Source organism: Tiliqua scincoides, chromosome 4 (genome assembly GCF_035046505.1).
Source record: "Tiliqua scincoides isolate rTilSci1 chromosome 4, rTilSci1.hap2, whole genome shotgun sequence".
NCBI lineage: Eukaryota > Metazoa > Chordata > Lepidosauria > Squamata > Scincidae > Tiliqua > Tiliqua scincoides.
Window position 1 is genome coordinate 10,523,191 of NC_089824.1, and position 16,785 is coordinate 10,539,975.

Sequence of the window (16,785 nt, forward strand, 5' to 3'; positions counted from 1 at the left end):
CAGCAAAAAATTCCTGGACTTCCTGGAGATCATACATAAATGACACAGAATGAAATCACATATTCTTTGCACATTACATTCATTTATGAAAATAGGAATTTGCATGCTCTTTTAAGGGTGTTGTTCTTAACCATTAAAATGTGACATAGAAGGTCAGCAAATTGAGACAACAGTTACTCAAAGGTTGGAGAAGATAAGCTAAGAAACATTCTCCATCCTCACACATAGGAGAGGGTTGTAAATCTGAATAATAAAATAAGGACTCACTGTGTGTTGAAGACAGCGAGTTGATTTGAAACAAATGGAAATGCTTTTATTGAAGAGCCACAGATATATCTGTGTGTGACTAAGAAACCTTGAAAACTTGGGCAAATGTGCTGCTTAACTTAGTTGACAGCCACATGCTCAATCATATGATTTTATAAAAGGCCTGGAAGAATTCATTCATTGAGAATAGCTCTCTGAACATCACCATAATAATGATTAGCAGAATCTCCTTGTTTAAAGGAAAAAAGCCTATAAGCACCAAATGCAAAATAAGAGAGAGTAATTGCCTTAACACCCTCTTTGTAAACTTCCCAGAAACATGTCTTGTCACTGTTATAAACAGATTGCTGGGCCCTTGGACTGCTCCAACAAGTGAGATCTTACTTTACTGATTCATACGTACCTTCTTTGTTAATTGCTTCAATCTTTGCAGGATAGTATCGACAATCTGTCCAACGAGCTAGAACCTCTTCACCAGGTTTAAAATCCTGTTTTACAAGAAAATTTATATATTTCAGTTAACATGATTAACAATCATTTAGTACCAGAAAAACTCAGCAAGAGCTTTCAATATACGTAGTACCAAACCCTGAATGTGCTACAGGAAGACTGACTTTTTCTACAGATTTGGCTTCCATGCAAGCATGTGTATGATTCTGGTCCAAAATGCCTGTATGAAGAGATTCATATGGAAGAGGAGAAGGGGGCAGGCAAAAGGAATGAACACTTACAATGAATTCATCATCATCTTTTAGACCTTCTTTCCTCAGGGATGGCCGTTCCAAGGGTCGCAATCGATTGCTGTCCCAGTAAATCCATTCGTCATAACGATGACTCCAACGTTCAAAATGGACAAGCATCTTCCCCTCTTCATAGTCTATCTTCTCAATACGTGAAGGATACCTTCCAAAAGCAAGATGGAAAGGCACTATTTCAGCATACTGCTCTCTGCATTACAATATACAAAAGACCAAAGGAACTGTTTGGCTCTGTTCACAGCATTCTTGTAAACTGTTAACAGAGTTGATATTTAAACTTCAGTTATGCAAGTTGGATGGTCTTTTTACATATCCCAGATGTACACAACCAGTTTATCCCAAAGCGTACTTCCACCTAAGATTGTTGCCAAAAAGTAGTCAGAAAATTTACTTATTTCCGCAAGTGGCATTCAAAGATCTAAAGTCACAGATACCAGTGCCACTTAAAACACGCTATTTAACTAGACTTGTTATCGCTGTACAAGCTCATGTGCCTGATAGGCTCTCTCACCCACTTTTGGTGGCTACCATAAAAGCGATATTCAATTAAACTGAAAAGTAGTATATACATATTCTTAATAAAAGTGAGCGTAATCACAAGACTCGTGATATAGCCAGAAATAACAGCCTATTAATTCAATCCCAAATATGAATACAAAGATCCATATCATTTCAGATACAACACTTCTCAACAGTCAGTTCACTCACTCAGCTGCCAATCGAGTATATTAATCAAGTAAAAAATGAATAGATGTACATTACTAAAAATTAGCATCTCTCCATCCCTTACAGAATAATGCAAAGCTTGCCTATACTTGCTGGCTGAAAAAAATTAGAAGTAGAGAGGTTCTAAAACTGTATTATTGTAAAATGTATTTGGAGACAAATGCTTTCACAGTTGTTATCCAGGTCTTGTTAACACAAAATCACAATTTGCTCTTGAACCATTTGAAAACAATTTCTGAAACACAGCAACACATTCCTCTACAACGCATTAACATACATTTGGGTAACATTATCCCTCTTGCAGAAGTAACACTTGCTACCTAGTCTAAAGGCACTTACTAAGAAAACTTTTGCTGTTACAGTTAACTCTGACTCAGAATGGTGCTGATATTATACATCAGTGATTTTTGACCTTTTTCATCTTGCAGCACACTGGCAAGGCACTAAAATGGTCAAGGCACACCATCAGCTTGTTGACAATTGACAAGGCACACTGTGCTGTCAATGGGGGCTCACATCCCCAGTGGTCCTATGTCCCTGTCCCAAATTCCCTGTCCCAAATGACCCTGTCCCAAATTCCCGAGGCACACCTGGGGACCATTCGCAGCACACCAGTGTGCCATGGCACAGTGGTTGAAAATGGCTGTTGTAGATACTGCATATAAAACCTTAAGTTATGTCCTGCTTATAAGACCAATGAGCACATTCCATAAACATATGGATCAAGTTATATAACATATTTCTATTATGCTACCTGTGAGTGGAACACCTGCTTGACAGTAGCACTAAAGTAAGTGGGACATATTGTAGACAGACCATTACAAAGTTATAACCCACAATCAGAATTATATCTTTAAAATTCTAGATAAATATACTGAGCCTGGAGTTCATCATACAGAGGACACTGTAATACACAATGTCCTCCTCATCTGTCACATAGTAATATTTATACTGCACCTAAGATATATATATATGCTGTAGTCAAGATTCTTCTGTACTAAGAAATGAAGGATGAACACAAGCAAAGCAACAAAGACCTAAAATTTTTTAAAGTACATGTGCTAGGATTTGTCTCAAAAAGCTGGTAAACCATGAAGACATTCACTGTACCATATATCTTTATGTCAGTCATGCATGGCTTGAAAGAGAACATTCTTCCAGTTTTCAAAAGTTTCTCTGCCTGGCTGCATAGAAGCAACTCCAACTCACCACAAGCAAACAGGTGAGTAGCTTTTGACAAGTCTAACACATAATAAGACTTCATGCACATAGCAGATGTTATTCCAAGAGGCTATTTAAAATTCAGTGGTGCTTCATTCACTCTACAAACAGTGAATGAGGGGTTCACTTCTAGCTCTTTCAGTACAGGTTGAGACTAATTATTCGCATGGGTTCCCATTCCAAGCACTCACCTGGATAAAAAAACAAAACCTACACTATGGCAAATCAATTTAAAAAACAAAGTTTCTTTGCTCCAGTGATTGAAAAACAGCCTTGCTGACCTTTTGACTCTAAGAGTCATTAAGAAGACAATCCATCAGTACTTCACTCAGACCCTCCCTTCACCAATGCAAAACTTTCTTTCACATGCTGGGGGAAGGCATGCATCTGCAGGAGAAAGAAGGATTGATGGATTTTTAGCCTGCTGCCCTCCCTCCCTCCCTCTCATTAAGGAGGCTGTTGTTAAGGGACTGTTCAGTTTTTAAAACTGATTTTAAAGAGATGCATTTTTCCCCTTCTCCAGGGATCAGCACATTCTTTCTCATTTGCAGGGGGCCATTCCTGTTGAGTCAAATCCATGTATAAATAGGCTAGACCTGTATATAAAATCCTCCCTGCCTGCCATTCGAACAACCACCCAGTAGCAGAAGTCACTTCATTTTATAGATAGAAAACTAAGGTTGAAAGAATCTCACCCAGAAGAGGTCATAACTGAGCTCAGATTTGAAAACACATCTTCCAAGTCTAAACTTAACACACTATTAGTGAGCCGGTGATAAGATTATGTACATCTCTGCTGTTGTCAACTCAATCCCAACTCCCATAGTACGGTACAGACTTCCATCACACCTTTCTCAATCTACAACTCTCACCCTACTTCATTAAACCTCTCCCAACCATATCAAAAAGCCTACGTTCATGGTAGCGCAGGCAGCTACTAGAATGGGACATGGACCTTTTTCTCCCCAAAAGAATCAGACAAGTTCAGCTAGCTCACATGTACATGTTTTAGCATAAGCACCTGAATAGAAACACTTGGAATAGAGAGGGAAGTTGTAACACAGTAAAAGTTTTGATGAGTGCAAAATCTCCTTTTATTTTATGTCAGAACAATCATTTTAGCCACAGCAGGATGAAGAGTTGAGTCTTAAAATTCATGTAATTTTGATAACTTTCTAGTATTTTTTTGGCTTGGAAGTGCAGAACAGTGAAATGTAATTACTGAATGTGACAGTGTGCAAAATATTATAAAATACTGGCTAAGGCTTTAAATAGGGATTTAAGCCATTTCTGCCCAACATTGAATATACGCAACAGGGATCAAACGTGTACACATGTGGGCTGGGCAAAAATGGGTTTTAATCACAGTGCAAACATTACTATATTATTTTGCGACCAACTAATATATACAGTATTATGCATACTTGCGTCACATTTTCTGTATAAGAAATTTTTAAATTTTACTCAATTAACAAATTTTTTAAAAAAATTAAAAAGAATTCCATCCCACCCTTCCTTCTTCAAGGTGACTGCCCAAAAAACTAGGCTCAATTGGGTTAGCCAGCCTCCCATGACTTTGGCTCACAGAAATGTCCTGCAACTCACTGCTATGAAAAGAAAAATGTAGGAGAAAGATTTATATTTGTGGCTACTCACAAATCACACTGGCTTTGCCAAGAATCTGGGAGCAGCCTGACATATCCATGTATATGCTTAGAGCACAGCTATAAACAGTTCCTATTTTATGAAGCTCATTATGGGAGGAAACTATCAGAACAGTTCTTAGTGGGCAGTTTTGAGTAAATAATTTTGTCACGCTTTGGTGACCCCTTATGAAATATGGATGGAAATTGGAAAGCACATTACTCCAGTGCACAAGATACTACACTGGTTGCCTACATGTCTATTAGGAACAACTCCGGGCATGTCTGGTCTACAACTCCAAAGGTCTTGCATAAAAACTAGCTGTTGCTTCACTCTAAGAATCAACGTACAGCCTATAAGTGTAGAATCAATACAACAGAACAAAAGCTTCAAGTGTTAAGGAGCTTTTTCTCTTCTTTCCAGCTGAGATTTATGTTAGGCTTCCACTACATTTTGCAAAACTGTGGCATAATATGGTCAAAACAAACTTCAGAACTTAAAGGTGTAATCCTAACCAACTTTCCAGCCCTAACCTAGCCGCAATGCAGCCCCCAAGGTAAGGAAAAACACATGCTCTTACCTTGAGGATGCCCCCTTGACTGCCTCCCCACTGCAGGATGCAGTGCACACTGCATTGGCACAGCTATGTCAGTGCTGGAAAGTTGGTTAGGATTGCGCCCTATGTTACCTACTCTTAACTAACTAAAATTGATACCTTTTTTCATGGGCCAGGTTTCTGTGTCTTTATAGAAAGCCCAACACAGAAATTTGACAAGGAAAGCTTTCTTGGCAAGGAGGTAAAAAGTCAAGAAAGGCCTAACTGCTAAATTTCTGCATTTAAGGCCAGTCATAAAAAAAAGTGGCATGCTTGAAAAAAGTGGCTATGACTAGCTTGAATTGCTCAACAAAGTCATTCCTGTAACAGAGCAAGCTACAAGTCATATAAGTAACACTTTGGTGTCCACAACAGAACAGCGAAAAGAGTGTTTACAGCAAAAGCACAAAAGACAGGACTGGGAATCTCCACCTATATTAAAATTTTGATTCATATTTGGCCTGAAACCTTAAATAGGAACAATACATTAACAGCTGTGGAGAACAAGACTGTCCTAAGATGTGGATAATACTTTGCCAGGAAATGATACTAGAGACCAGCCTGAAGTATCCAAGTGTTCATGTCCAACCACTTACGGCCCAATCCTATGCCAACCTGCGTCAATAGACTGGGCACATGTAAGGTTGCAAACATGCCAAAAACCACACTGTGGTCTTGCGGAGACCAGTAACGCCAGTGGAGAGGTCTGCGCTGGAGCTGCATCCACCAACTGGTGTAAGTGAACTGCCAGGTGGTGGATAGGCAGGAGAGGGCAGAATAGGGGCAAGGAAGAGGTCTAACTGGGTAGGAGGAGGGCAGCTCATGGGGCAGTTCAGGTCCAGGAGGAGATGGTGATAGCAGCAGAGGCTGCTGCTGCGTCCTATTGCCCCTCCAGGGCCTCAAAGCCCTAAACAGGTTTCCTTGGTTCTATGCCAGTTAGCAACCAAGTAGACCCACAGGGGCTGCCTGGGCCCAACACTAGATAAGGGAATTGATACTTTCTTGCCCTGAGGAGACACACAGTTATCTCCTTGGCCTGTGGGACACAGCAGCAACAGTTTTAGTGCCACTGTACTGCGGGGTGGTAGCCTCCCTAGGACTGAACGACTGCCTATCTTGAAGTAGAATCCTCAACAGGATTGCTTCACTGAAACAATTTACATTACCAATTGTATCCCAACTTAGTATTCTCACCTGTTATCTGTTATACTGACCTTTTCATTCATGGTGGCTACACCAATACCTCAGTCCTAGATGACATGATATTAGGTATGCATCCATCTGACTAGAAGAAAACACAGAAACTAAGGTTCTTGCTTGCCAGCAAGCAAGCACCAGACGGTACAGATCAGCTGTCTCCAAACCACAGGACCACTGCACACTGAAAAGCCTTTCCCTGTCCCACATGGCACTCACCATTCCACACAGCAGCCTCTGGCCTCCCCCAGAACCTCATGCCGGGCAACTGAGTCTGCCTGGAAATCCAGGCAAAGGGCCAGCTTTGGTGATGGACAGTAGAAGTGTCTGCCCGGTGTGAAGTTCTGGGGCAACTGGAGGCAAAGATATGAGGCTACCACATGGAATGGTAAGCACCATGCAGAACGAGAAAGGGTAAAAACTATAATTACTTCAGTATAATACCTGACAATAATAACTAATATACACATTACAATACTTTTTAAATAAATTATTAAGTACAGGGGGTCCCTGTATCTGTGAATTCCATGTCCAGGGATTCACTTATCTGCAGATCGGGTCCACGGGGTCCCTGCGCATGCCCCCGTGCATGCTCCATCTGGAAGCCAGAGGAGCTCTACTCCCCTCGCCTCCAGAGGGTCCTCTGAGCCCAGCAGAGGCCAAACTCATCCGTTCATGGTCACTGCTGGGCTTAAACTGAGTTTTAGAATAAAAAAAGTCACTTCTAGTTTTTCATAAAACCAGAAGAGACTTTTTTAATGCCTTATAACACCTTTTAATGCCTCCAGGAGGTGGGGGGGGGGGGTTTTCCTGGTATATGCAGTTTCAGTTAACCACAAGGGATTCTGGAATGGAACCCCTGTGGATACCAGGGCACACCGGTACAATTAGACACAATCTTCTCATCTACAGTAACGGGCTGCAAAGGCATATACTGATTGCAACCTTAATTAAATATTCCAAGTCTTCTTGCAAAGCATGGTTTATAATTTAACCTCCACTCACCTTTCAGTCAAACAATGTAACCACCCTGTACAATTTACGATTACAAGATTGTCACTAGGGCCACGCCACTTCTACAATTACCACCCACCCACAGCTGTATTGAGAAGGATATGTACAAGACACTCAGTCCTTGATATTTACATATCAGCAGACTACAGTTACTGGGAAGCTTAACTGATTTTACTTTTTAAAAAAACACCACTACTCCCTATCTTCCAAGAATATTCCAACTAGAGCATTATTGGTCTCAAACAAGGAACATTCCTTTTCTTCAGATAGTCAGGAAGCACATTAAAAATTTGTCTTTTCACCAATAAGAATTGGTTCTCTGGTTGGTGTTCCACAATATCAAAAGCCAAATGCACAACCTGGAATGAAACTTTAGGGTGCTAATATTCTGCCTCCACTCAGGAAAAAATTATTGAAAAAGATGGCCACATCCATAGCAAAATCAATGGTCTGATTTTGCCAGAGCTCATGGTGATATTGAATACATAATGGGTACCTTAGGCTGCAATCCTATACACACTTTTCTGGGAGTAAGCCCTATTGAACACAGTGGAACTGACTTCTGAGCAATCGTGCATAGGATTGCCTTGTTAGTCAATCATCAAAAGGCTGAACCATGAACTCCTTTGGGTGCAATGAATACTAATTTAGGTCAAGGAAAATTCCAAAATCATCAGTTTCGTTACTGCATAAACAACTATTTTTTTCCCTATCCCCCTACCTCGACTTACAGCAAGACGCTCAGAAGAAATTCACTGATTATTCTCATATTCTATCAAATTATTGAGGCAGCTCAATAGTTTTTAATCAATCCATTTCTGTACAGAGAAAAAAAATGTTTGAGCATCCATATGACACCCCTTCAGGTATTTGACAGCACTCTTCAAATATCTGAAGGACTGTCATATAGAAGAAGGGACAAATTTGTTCTTAGCTGCCTTTGAGAGTAGAATTAGATTCAATAAATAGACTGCAAGAAAAGAGATTCCGACTGGACAGCAGGAAAAAATTTCTGACGATAAGGGTGGGTCAGCAGTGGAACAAATTGCCAAGGGAGCTGCTGGACTCTCCCTCACTAGAGATCTTCAAGCAGAGGCTCAACACCAACTGGGGATGGTCTAGGACAGTGATTTTCAACCTTTTTTAACTCACAACACGCTGACAAGGTGCTAAAATTTCAATACCCCCATTTCAATACTCCTCGCTGCTGCAGTTTCACCAAAATATGGAGTCCTGCCTTTTGGGCAGGTTGCTGATGCATTCCTTCAAGGCGTATAACTAGTAAGTTGCTCCCTGACTGCTTGATCTTATGGGTAATGTTGTGGGTCTTATTACTGATAGTGCTGCTGTTTAAGATACTGCATTGTTTTAATTTGCATTTGAGCATTGTCCTGAATCCTTGGAGCTAGGCCAGGGCACAGAATCTTTAAAATGAACATACGGCTACTTCAAAAGAGCTAGTCCCCGACAAATATTTTCATGTAATAATGAAACAAATATCATAAACCTGTCACATTTATGTTAGATCACTGGGTGTGCATTGAAGTTATGACCATAACACATTTTAAACTCATGTTTTACAGCATACACAAAATTGATAGCTTCCTTTTTTATATATCAGAATTTACCTTATATAACGTTTTCTCTTTAATGCCCCTTTACTCTACGGATCAGCTATGTCATATGCATATCCGACCTATCCAAAGACAATATGAGCAACCTGCCCAACCAGTTTGCATATGCTCTCAACACTGCAAAAAACTTGACAACATGCACATATTCACTGCACAAGGAAAAAAGGCTCTAGGGAGAGGTGCCTTTCTAGTCCTATGGCCCTTAGGAGCTCTTCTCAGGTTCCAGGGTTCCCCAGTCAAACAGTTTTCAGTCTGTGACCCCCTTCATATGTGCCAAGGCTCCCCAGGGATACATCTGTCTCTCATTGAGAATGGCTGAATGGCCAACACCCAATCAAGTATCTGTTAAAAAAAGGTTGTCTCCTAAGGTAGGTTGATGAGCATACTAGTGTCTGGAATTCTGGATGGAGATGGTCACTGAATACATTTTATTTAACACATTTACAGTTGGCTCTTGGTATTGGTTGGAGATCTGTTGCTGGACAACCCCCCCCCCCCCCCAATACTGAAACCTGCACATAAACTGAATCCACAGGTCAGGGCCATCAGAGGACCTTTGTGTGCAACCAGAAGTGTCTTCTGGTCATGTCTGGAGGTGTTCTCCAGACTTCTGTTTTCCAGAGGTGCAGAGGAGCTGTGCACGGCCTTCCCACACCTCAGAAGGCCTGCTGGAGCCTTCTGAGATGCACTTCCAGTTTTTCACTAAACCAGAAGTGTATCTTAGAAGGCTCCGGCAGGACTTCTGAGGCACAGGGAGGTCACACAGGCTCCCCATGCTACTTTGGGAGGCCTACCTCCCAAAGTGACTGGAAGACTCTTCAGGTTGCATCCAGGAGGCACAGTGAGGCCCTCCTGACTGGCACAGGGTCAAACCCAAGGGTCCTAAACCCACAGATATGGAGGGCTCACCTGTATATCCTGCTTGTCCATTAACTCAAACAAAATTTACTAGAACCAAAAAATCTACTATTCAATCAAAATAAAACTAATCCATAACAATTAAGACAGTTAACCAAAATAGCCTCTATTCCCAATTACAACAAAAGAACTTAGCAGAACATAACATAAAACAGAAAAAAGTCTGCAACCTTTACTAATGGCAAATAGAGTGGAATTAGTCTTTCATAGCCTCACAACATCCCCTATAAAAATCTCATTTCTATCAGCAGCTGTCGTAACCTTACATAGTGAAGCAGATCCTGGTATGAAGAATGCTGCTAACACAGGGACTGATGTATGGAAAGTGCTATCTGAGGTGTGCATGTCCTAGAACAGGGGTGTCCAAAGTTTTTGGCAGGAGGGCCACATCATCTCTCTGACACCGTGTCGGGGGCCGAATCAATTTACATTTCAAATTTGAATAAATTGACATAAATGAATATATTAAAGATGAACGTATATGAATGAATGAAGGTCTTGGAATAGCTCAAGGCCTATAAAAGGCCTTGCACAAAGCTAGGATGGCCTTTCCTTTGCTGCTGCTACTGCATCACAGATGTGAAACAACAAGCAGTGGAGGAAACCCTCATTCACAGCTCACATGAGACGTCAAACAGCTGCCCTCATGCTGAGAGCAGTTGCGTCAGGCCAGTGTGGGCTCCAACAAATCTCCAGAGGGCCAGAGGCTCATTGGAGACTAGGGGCTCCCTGAGGGCCGCATAGAGAGGCCTTGAGGGCTGCAAGTGGCCCCAGGGCCGGGGTTTGGGCACCCCTGTCCTAGAACATGAGGAGCTTCAAAGACTTAAAACCATCACTGCATTTTGAGTTCCAAAGCAAACAGGAAGCCAGGGCCACAGGCACAGCCCAAGACGGTTACATTCACACCTTTCGACATCCATCAGATATGAACAGCATTTTCATATTCAGTGGTATTCAAACTGGAGCATCGCGACACCCCAGCCTGAGGGTCCTGGTCCCTTTCCCCTTAAGGGGCGGAGGCAGCCAGGAGGCAGGGAGGAGGCAGCGGCGTGATTCCCAGGATCACGTGGCTCAGGGGGGCTGCAGGGGCTTGGGTACACTTGCCCAAGCGTGACCTTCAGCAGGGCCCCCCAGGTCAGGGAAAGTGAAAGCAGAGCAACAGCACCCTGCTCCGCTAAACCAGAAGCAGAGCGTGATCTCTCCACTTTCCCTTCTAATGGGGCTGCAGGGACTGGGGTACACTCTCCAGTCCCTGCAGAAGCCGCCCCTGGGTGCAGGGAGCCATGCGTGAGCGCCTGCAGAGCTCCCCAGGTCAGGGAAAGTGAGAGTGGAGACATCGCGTTCTGCTTCCGGTTTTGCCTCCTCCCTGCCTCTGCTGCATCTCTCCCCCCCCCCACCAAGACTTACTGGGGGTTTCAAACTCCCTGAGAGTTTGAAAACTGCAGCACCAGCTGAACATTCCAGGTTGCCTTCAAGGACAGCTCCATGTCTCACAGTGTACATCATTCCAGGCAACTTTCACCCCACTTTTATCTAATGATCCTAGATGCAACCTTAGCAAATGCCCTCTTCCATGTCCCAAAATATACTTCATCCTCTAAAGCAGCACTTCTCAAAGTGTGCTCCTAGGAGCCCTGGCACACCATCTACTCAGCCCTGTGACACTCTGCGTGTGCTCTGGCGCTTTAGGGCTCTTGTTTAGGAATGTAAAGTTCTCCATAGACCAAAATGTTTGAAACCCACTACTGTTAAGTATCCTGGAAGAAAGGGTATTTCTTGTATAGCTATTAACAGAAACACTACAGGAAAGATAAAGCCTATTCCTTTGCCATCAGGAATCAGAATACCATAAATGCACTCAAAACAACTCAACAGACATGCAAACCTGCAACTTAATTTAGTCATAAACATTTTACGTGAAAATTATTTCACCAATCCTTTTCACTACTTTAATCGCTTCTTCAGAGAAAATGACCACATCTGAAACTAAGTATATAAACGAAGAGTGAAAATACATTTAATGTAAAACAATGTTTAATTTAGGACTGTCATATATGGTGTATATGGCCATGGGCACCAGTTTCCATACCATTTCTGTAAGTAATCCAATGCTTCCAAACGAGCACCAATTTCAAAAGTGATCCCAGGACGATTTGGAGGCTTTCTGCTCATCTTGACAGGGTACTATTCCTCTTTTTCAGGTCTAAAAAGAAAAAAAAAAGTATAACCATCAAAAAAGAAGCCATTAATAGGCTCTTCTTAAATTTATTTTTTAAACTATAAAAAAGAAGGGAGCATAGTTAAACTTTACTTATTAAAGGACTTGAGAAACACAGATTTCAGAGTCACTGTTCGATAACCACAGCACTGGAAAGTTGCTGAATGTTCACAGTTACCAACAGGGTAGTTGCATCAAGTTCACTTCATCTTCGTGACCTCAACAGCAGTAGCCAGAAAAATATTTGCCTTGATCGCAAACTAGAAGTGGGGTGCAATCACTCCACTTTCAATTTCTAAAGCTCAGGGAACCCTGTGGAGGGTCACGCAGGGTTCCCCACACCCCTGGGAGGCTGCTGCAGGGACTGGTAAGTACATGCCAGCCCCTGCGCCCCCTTAGTGACACAATCCTGGGGATTGCATCGCTGCTTTCCCCCTACCCCAGCCCCTTAAGGGGGCAGAGTCCAGGGCCCTCTGGCTGGGGTGTCGCGATGCCTCAGTTTGAGAACCACTACCCTGACTGATTGTAAGGATAGGAAATGATTATTTACCTGGGGAAAAACTCTCCAGTTACCACAGAGACTACAGACCCACTCCGTGTTAAGGTATAAAAAAATTATTACTATTGTCTGGATTCGAGATGCAAGAGCAAAAATCCCAGAACCCTAATGCAACCCACACCTCAACCTTACACCATCAGTAGCAGAAAAGGTACAAAGAATCAAGTCAAAGTTGGGGCAACAGCATCTGCCACAAAAATTGGGGGCAAAAATATTAGTAATTAGGGTCCTTCACTGTCTGTGCCCTTCCTTGGGAGATATCCACGTAAACTGCCACATTTTCATATTATATAGCAGCATCCGTGTACAAGGTGCTTTATAAGGAATGAGAAACCAAGGTGGATGCTCTGAGAGGCTTACAGTCTAGAAGTTCTTCTACATTCTTTCTTGTAGTGACATCGAGGTTAGAACATAAGAACAAAGGAACAGCCCCACTGGATCAGGCCATAGGCCCACCTAGTCCAGCTTCCTGTATCTCACAGTGGCCCACCAAATGCCCCAGGGAGCACACTAGATAACAAGAGACCTGCATCCTGGTGCCCTCCCTTGCATCTGACATAGCCCATTTCTAAAATCAGGAGGTTGCACATACACATCATAGCTTGTAACCCGGAATGGATTTTTCCTCCAGAAACTTGTCCAATCCCCTTTTAAAGGCATCCTGGCCAGATGCTGTCACCACATCCTGTGGCAAGGAGTTCCACAGACACCGCAATTAGATGGGTTTAGATGGTGCAATACAGGAAGCAGATTGATCCAAATTTTTCACGAAAAAGGTGGGCTCTGAGGAAGGATTGGAAGAAAGAGGCAACAGAGGTTGCTCTGGGAGGCGCCATTAACAAGGGAGAATGGGTGGTGTGAGGGAAGCAGTGCTAATAAAGAAAAAAGTTGGGTTTTGAGAGGGAATTTAAAAGGTACCCTTCTTTACCTCAATCCTTTCTCTGCCAAAAGAATGTAGGAAACCCCCTTCCACTGAGTGAGGTCAGGGGTCACAGCTTGCTGGCAGCATCTCTCTCCAGGCTTTCAGGCAGGAATCTATTCTCTGCCCTACTGGGAGATGCTGCCAGGGCCACAGCCCAGGACCCACTGCAAGAAACAAACAGGGCTGCTCTGCAAACATAAGAAGAGCAGGATGCAGTGTGTGTCCCGTTAGCATGGCTGCATCAGTGCTGGGAAACTGGACAGGACTGGATCTTCAACTCCACTGAACCCAGGAACTTGTTCTGAGAGGAGAGCTACATTCTTCGGGTTGGCGCTGCAAGGTGAGGGGAGTGAGAACACAATCTTATAAAAGGATGAGAAGAACCCTGCTGGATCAGGCCAAAGGGAGCCCATCCAATCCAGCTTCCTGTATCTCACAGTGGCCCACCAGATGCCTCAAGAAGCACCAAAGACAACAGGAGACCTGCACCTGGTGCCGTCCCTTGCATCTGGCATGCTGAGGTAGCCTACTTTTAAAATCAAGAGGTTGCACATACCCATCACGGCTTGTAACCTGTTATGGACTTTACTTCTAGAAATCTGTCCAATCCCCTTATAAAGGCATCTAGGCCAGAGGCCATCCCCACCTCCTGGGGCAATGAGTTCCACAGATCAATTACATGCTGAGTAAAGAGCTCATCACTCTCCTCCACTCTGCATTTCCTCTCTGCTCCCTTCTTCCTTTTCCAATCCAAGGAGTAGAATGAGAAAAAGGAGCAGTGAAGGCCAATAGGCGGACACCATTCTGCTGTCTGATAAAATTGAACTCATCTGGGCCAGGTACCACCCCCGCATCCCGTGGCAAGGAGTTCCACAGATGAACTACACCCGTTAAAGAAATATTTTCTTTTGTCTGTCCTAACTCTCATAACATACAATTTTAGTGGGTGTCCCCTGGTTCTGGTGTCGTGTGGGAGGAGAAAGAACACCCCTCCATCCACTCTCTCCATCCCAAAGCATCTAGGCCAGATGCCATCACTACATACTGTGGCAATGAGTTCCACAAACTACCTACATGCTAGTAAAGAAATATTTTCTTTTGTCTGTCCTAACTCTCCCAACACTCAATTTGAGGGGCTGTCCGATGGTTCTGGTGTTATATGGAAAAAACATCTCTCTATCCATCACCATACTCTGTGGCAAAGAGTTCAAAAGACACTCAGTTTGAGTGGACATCCCCTGGTTCTGGTGCTGTGTGGGAGGGAAAAAGAAAACCTCTCTCTATCCACTCTATCTATCACCATATCCTGTGGTAAGGAGTTCCACAGACACTCACTTTCAGTGGCTGTCCTTGGTTCTGGTGTTGTGTGGGAGGGGAATGAACACCCCCCTATCCACTCCTCCCACCAACCACATGATGCCTGACCCCGTATCATGTGGCAAGGAGTTCCACCGACTAACACTTCCTTGAGCCTGTCCCACCCTGTACCTGTACTGGTGCTGCGGGAGGGCAAAGGCCGCCTTAGCCCCCAGGGCCTGGACCGGGAGAAGGCCCAGGAGCCCCCCGGCCGAGGGAGGCCTGGAAGACGGGGCAGGCCTGCAGCGCCGAGGGTCGGGATGCCCCGCCCGGCCTTCCTTACCCGCCGCCGACCGCCCGGGCCTGAGAGGGCAGGGCGGGGACGTCCCGCTTGCCGCTCCGCCGGGAAGGTCAGCCGCGCCGCCGCCCGCGCCCCCCCTTCGCCTTCTCAGCGAGCCCCATCGCCTCTCCTCCGCGCAGCCCCGCCTCTCGCCCCCGCGCCCACACCGACGTCACTTCCCCGCGACGCTCGCCGCCGGCGGCGTCCGCGAGGCCGCCACAGGCGGCGCCACGCTCCCTCCTGGCGTCCTCCCCCGCCACGTGACAAGGGAGCGGGCTGGAACGCCGTCGCCGGGCACGGGCGCCGACTGCGCATGCGCGAACTGCGCTCCAAAGGGCTCGAGAGAAAGAGCACCTCCGGCTCCTAATAGACACTTCCGGGCGCCAGGCGACCGTGCGGGGAACCAGGGAAGTGGCTTCATGCAGAGCTTCGAGTGCTTTCGCAGGGAAGAATGAAGGCTGGGAGGGAGACACCCTTTGCCTCTATGGTCCTGCACTGAAAAATGCAGAGGGAGAAAAGACAAAAACTATAATATACAGTATTTTATTTTTTTAATTATATTGTATTTTAAGAGTATTTATATACCTTTGCATATAAATGCATTGTGCATTAATTATATTGTTGTTGGCATCCTTCAGTCTCGGAAGACGATGGTATCGCACTCTGAATGGTGGTTCTGGAACAGGGTGTCCTCTCCAGTGCGCGAAGCCTGGATAAAGTAGGTATGGAAGATAGGCTGTTACCCATGCAGCAAATCCCCCCTCTCCACGTCGCTGAAATGGTCCAATGGAAAGGCAGAGGCCAATACGGTTGGTTCCAGCGGCATCGGAGGAGTTGCCAGAACGTGACTGTGTTCAGCCATGAACTGCCTCAGGGACTCCGGCTCCGGATTTTGCCTCGAGGTTGACTCCTGAAGCCTTAAAGCTTAAGGCTGACGAGTCCCATCTACCCGGTGGCTGTCGCCTCTTACGACAAGTACAGCCAAACTGAGGGCCACGAACACGGCCTCCGGGATGCCCAGGTGCGCCCGCTTGTGGGGCCGTCCCCACAAACCGTCTCACCGCTTGCGGCCGCCGCCATCTTGGGGAGGAGGAGGGGAACGAAGGAGGGGAAATAATTATATTATTATGCAATATATGTTATTAAGAGTATTTATATACTGTTGCATATAAATGCATTGTGCATTAAAAGCAAAAACTGCTAGTCGTTACTGTTATTAAGAGTATTTATATATTGCATATCAATGCATTGTACATAAATTATATTATTATGCATTATTATTATGCAACATATGCATTATATTATTAAGGGTATTTATATACCTTTGCACATAAATACATTTTGCATTAAAAGCAAAAAAATGCAAAAGTCATTACTATATAATCAAGAGCACAATCCTATCCATATCTACTCGCAGGTAAATCCCATTTTAGTCAATGGGGCTTACTCCCAGGTAAAAGTGGATAGGATTGTAGC

At 44.2% G+C, this 16,785-nt stretch overlaps 1 protein-coding gene across 5 annotated transcripts in view; it reads right to left on the reverse strand.

Annotated features, from left to right (window-relative positions):
- Positions 1–15,428, reverse strand: part of PHF20L1 (PHD finger protein 20 like 1) — a 63,574-nt gene extending 48,146 nt beyond the window's left edge. For all 5 annotated transcript variants that reach the window (XM_066623217.1, XM_066623219.1, XM_066623218.1 and 2 more), the window contains exons 1-4: positions 15,313–15,428; positions 12,064–12,177; positions 999–1,170; positions 671–755 (exon numbers count right to left, since the gene is read on the reverse strand). In XM_066623217.1, coding sequence (XP_066479314.1) covers positions 671–755; positions 999–1,170; positions 12,064–12,146 — 340 coding nt within the window. In that variant the 5' untranslated portion in view covers positions 12,147–12,177; positions 15,313–15,428. The remainder of the gene's footprint in view (positions 1–670; positions 756–998; positions 1,171–12,063; positions 12,178–15,312) is intronic.
- Positions 15,429–16,785: the final 1,357 nt, after the last annotated feature.